This window comes from Stegastes partitus, unplaced genomic scaffold (assembly GCF_000690725.1).
Source record: "Stegastes partitus isolate 25-593 unplaced genomic scaffold, Stegastes_partitus-1.0.2 Scaffold417, whole genome shotgun sequence".
NCBI lineage: Eukaryota > Metazoa > Chordata > Actinopteri > Pomacentridae > Stegastes > Stegastes partitus.
The window spans coordinates 432,284-437,341 of NW_007578148.1; the positions used below are offsets into that span (position 1 = coordinate 432,284).

General features: G+C 41.0%; 1 protein-coding gene across 1 annotated transcript in view; it reads left to right on the plus strand.

Annotated features, from left to right (window-relative positions):
- The first annotated feature begins 2,380 nt into the window (after positions 1-2,380).
- Positions 2,381-5,058, plus strand: part of LOC103360144 (sodium/hydrogen exchanger 3-like) — a 29,001-nt gene continuing 26,323 nt past the window's right edge. Inside the window, exon 1 of the mRNA XM_008285811.1 lies at positions 2,381-2,747. Coding sequence (XP_008284033.1) covers positions 2,381-2,747 — 367 coding nt within the window. The remainder of the gene's footprint in view (positions 2,748-5,058) is intronic.

Here is a 5,058-nt window from a genome sequence, read left to right on the forward strand (position 1 = left end):
GATTGAGGAAAACCAAATTAAGTTATGTTTGCTTTTATTAATGGAACCGCTGAAGCACCAAAAGTCTAATGTTCTAATTAGCATCATGGTTTAATAAAAACACCAAGAAACCAACTTTAAGGAAAGAACTTCTCTCTATTGTTTACATTAGTTCTATAGGATTTCTCTTAAATGCAGGAGCCGGACGTTCAAAATGTCGGAAGTGACTGAATGAATGAATGATCCAGAGGACGGCTGTTTGAATTGTAACTAACGGGGATTGTGGCCGTCTGTGAGCTCAACGTTGATTAATGAGTTGTGGAAAAGAAGCGAAGGTTCATGTGAGCGCCTGTGTCTCATAAACAGTCGTGTATGGTGGTGATGGAGGCTCAACAGGCCAGAGAGGCGCTGCTGGAGGGAAGCTTCCAATCAAACCACCAGGTCACATCACCTTCATGTCTCCATTTATATCAAACACAAACACTGGCCGGTACATGACGACAGCGATACAGGAAGTCTGTTTTACTGAATGGAGTCCAGTGAAGCCTCATTTAGATGCTTCATTCATGGTGTAAACTAAAAAAACGGTGCATTTAATTTAATTTAAACCTGTTTTAGAAACATGGTGTCATAGGATTCTGCATAAAAGACACTTCAATATGTTGAAAAACAGTCAAATACAGCGATGACTCGATAACCTGACGCTAAACGTAAAACCTTCTTTTATGTCGGATAGCGAGACTGTCGGATCCTCGAGCTACGAGGAGGGCTTGATGCTGGATTAGTGGTTCATATTTATGGTTCATAGTTGTTATAATAACTGGTAGGGCTGGTCCCAGTAGCACTTTCTGGGGCCTGTTCGACGAAGTGAGATCAACATACCCAGGATATGTTCCAGAGATCTGGCTTGACTAACCCTAACAATCTCAATCAGGATAACCGGTCCAACGACGGTGGTCATCAACTCTGTAAGTCAACCCAGGTTTGTCTGATCTGAGCACGTGCACATAAAGTGGGCGGAGTTATCAGCATCTGACCAATCAGGACTATGGACCAGTCTGGAGTAATTATAATCACAGATTTTTATTTATGTACATCGAATAATACAAAAACATCAGAGGAGCAGAAAGCAGCAGCGACCAAAGCAGGAAGGAACGCTGACAGGAAGCTGAATACGTCTGTTAGTTTATAATAAAATCTAATATGATCACTGATCAGATAATCAATCAGATATCAATAAGACAATCTGAGGATTCCTTTGACTAATTTGATGCCTGATGTATATACTTGTCTGACATTTGTTTTAACTTTCAGCTGCAACCCTGGCGAGGTGGGAACAAATTAAGAACAAACAGAAACATAATTCATCATTAACGTGTCCGACAAATACGAGCTTTAACGCTGAAGTCAGTTTACTGCTGTGGGCTGATATCAGAATGGAAATAATAATGAAACAGCTTCAACGCTGTCTGCAGCCAACAGGAAAAAAACTGAAGGAAGGCAGACAGGAGCTGATAGAGATCCTGGTCAGGGGGCACTAAGAGGTTCTGCCGGTCCTGAAAACCCCTCATAGTCCTCAGTGGTCCCTCTTAGTCCAGCTCTGATGTGGAGCGGCTCTTCTATTAATGCCGGTGATTCCATTTTGTTGAAATAACCACAAATATCTGTGAAATAATAATACGTTTAGCAATTTTTACAGGTAGTGAAAGAAATTAAAAAATAAAAATAATAAAAATGTTTTTTAAAGATTAAAGTGCAAATCAATACTTTTTCCAATGATTTTATTAAGTTAGTATCAGTAATTTAGCAAAACAAGAAAATTCTGTAAAATAAAAGCAAATTTATTTTTAAAAATACAATAAAAAAGAACATTTTTTTACAGTTCTAATGTAATCCTGGTGAGATAAACTATGAACTTTGGCCAGTTTTAAAAAAAGAGGATTTCTCCTTTGAATAAATACCGGCTTTAGTGAAACTCTTATCGAGGCGTGTTATTTGTGATTGCATTAACATCTCTTTGTTGTAAGTTTGCACAAGAGCTTTACAAGTGTGTGAAACAAGGAAGGGCTTGTGAAATATTTTAATCGATAAGTGTGAGATGAGAGGAAACGCTCTCGAGAAGCACGCAGCCATGAAAAGAGCATCAAATGTGCCATTGAGCAAAGTGGCCAAACGAGCTGGTCTGGGTTCAGAGTGGGAGGAGACAGGCCAGCATCAGGATGGGCTGAGCCTCTCCTGCTGGGAAAAGGTGTATCCTGGTCAGACAGGTGAGCAGAGAGGGGCCACCATGCACCGGACAGGTACGGGTGTGGACCCATGCAGGAGTGGGACTGGGGAGGAGGACTGAGAGCTGCGGTCTGAGTACTTTGTCCTGCAGTTTCTGAAGCACTTCTATTCAAACATGGCAGCGACTCGGAGGTTGGCGCTTCTTCTCTGCGTGGCGTTGGCGGCGTCCAGGTGTCTGGCCAGCGAGGACGAGCATCACGAGTCGACGGCGAGCAGCGATCACCAAGACGTCCCCAGCTCGGGGAACGGGACAAGCTCGGGTCACGACTCCTCCACGGGCTCGGGTCACGACTCCTCCACGGGCTCGGGTCATGACTCCTCCACGGGTTCGGGCCACGACTCGACGGGTTCGGGCGAACACGATTCGGGTCATGGAGGAGGCCCCGTCACCACGCTGCCCATCGTGTCCTGGAAGTGGCACCACGTCTCCACCCCATACCTGGTGGCCCTGTGGATCCTGGTCTCCTGGATCTGCAAACTCAGTGAGTCCTCAGATATGATGTTGCCCGACAAAGCCATCTTTTTGAGTTGGGACAACTTCTAAGGAAATTATGTTCAGCCAACAATCTAAAATGAGTTGGAGGAATTAGCTTCTCCTATTCAGGTGTGTTTTACCTTCTACTAATGACGGGCAGCTTAAAGACCCGCTTCAGGTTGGTTACTCATAAATTTTAAGTTGCATCAATCTTTATGAGTTGGGGCAACTTTTAATGAAATTATGTTCAACCAACAAGCTAAATTGAGTTGGAGGAATCAGCTTTTACTTTACTTTTACTTTTGATTGTTTTTTCATGTTTTCAAGTTTTTGCACGTTATTTGAAAAGAAACTGCACTTAATTGCCATAATTATAAACAAGTCGTTACTTGTTGATATTAAGTTGTTCCGATCAGTATTTCTACGTTATTTTGAATGAAAACCTGTTTTCGTTAATGTACACTTCAAAAAAATAATGCTTGAGATCAACAAGACAAAAATGAACTCAACAGTATGTGTTTTTGAGTTTTGGCAGCTTCTAAGGAATTGAAAAATTTGCCTTTTCTCTTCGTACGAAAGTTTTTTTAAAATTACCTAATGGCTGATTGCATAAACAAAAGTTTTTTTTATTACTTAGTGACTGATAGCAGCATTATCATTATTACCCATAAACATTAAGCTGTTCCAACTAGCTTTAATTTGAAAGTAAACTGTACTGAATTGCCATATTATTTAGTTGTTTTTATTCATTTGAACTTTATTTATTTATTTATTTTTAACCTAAAAAAAAAAAAAAAGAATCAGGCAGTTTGCATCAATCATTAGGAGTTCTGACAACTTCTAATTAAACTATGTTCAACCAACAAACTACATTTAGGTAGGGTAATAAGCCTAGCCTTAGCATAAACACACAAACATCAGTTGTATACCCATAAATATTGAGGTGTTCCAACTAGTTTTTCCACATCATCTGAAAGGAATTTTAGTCCCTAGTTATCATAATTATTAACACACACAAAAAGATGTATTTATGTATGATGTATGTTCTACACCTGGCGATGTACATCTATATAAAAATCTGTGATTATAATTGTACATTTGTTAATGGAAGCTCACGTCTAGAGACCATGGACGTCATGGCAGTCTTTATTTTCTAATGACTCCTAAAGGGAAACAATCCTGCATTTTGGTAGTTTTATAGATTTACTAAACATCATCTGGAAATAAGAGAAAATCTGCTGCGTCATAAACATACACACAGTTTGTATTTGGCTCATATTTGTCCATGTCCTGCTCAGTCGGGTTCTTCTGGTCTCCGTCGACCAGCTTCTGGTCCATCTTTGACTCCTCTGGACAGAATCGCCACAGTTCAACTAAACCCGTCGTCTTTCTGACTCGGACTTGTTTCCTCATCAGTCCACAGGTTCTGGTTGGTTTCAGTCAGGACTTTGGGGTGACCAGTCTAGAACCTTAACTCCAGCCTGACTGAACCATTTCTTTTCCACTTTTGATGTGACTTTGGACTCGTTAGGTCATCCAACTGCTTCCAATTAATTTGATTAGCACGACTTCTTACATCACCAACACTGATAATTATAATCAACGAATGCAGAAAAGAAACAAACTGGTGCTCAAAGAGAACAGAAAACAGAAAATAAAGAGTTCCAACATCCTCCCTGACATCTGGACAAAACCTGCCCCCCTGTGGTTTGGTACATACGAGGTTTAGAGTGAAAACCTTCCTGTAGTTTCACAGGACCTGGTTTCTAAGACGCCCGTGTTTCAGATGTAAATGCTTTGGAGTCTGACCTCTGCTGAAAATCTCCCAGATGAGACTCTTGTTCCTGTTGCGATCACAAAACATTGTCATTAGCAATTCCTGTATACACAACAGATGCAAATGGGCTGCGGCGATGTGGACAATGTAAATGAATGAGCATGCCACATGTGTGTGTGTGTGTTTGTGTGCATGTCTGCAGACATAAATATGGGGCTGTGGTCGTCTGTATGTGACGCAGGAAGTATCCGTGGTTAACCAAACAGTGGACTCAGATACAAGCAGCTGATGTTCTGCAGGCAGTTACAGTAAAAAGGTCAGTTTGAGGTCAGCTTTAGAAGATGTGCTGCTGTTAGAGCAGTGATCAGACAGAAACCCTCAAAGAGGTCAGTGCTGGTGAAACATTAGCAACGTTTAGGAGGTTTGTGGAAAGAAAAGTTTCTCCGTTTTTTTGCTCCTGTCTCATTTTTCCTCACCGTGGGTTGATTTTCCCTCAGAAAGAACTCAGAAATGTCGAATGAACGACACAGTGAGAAATCAG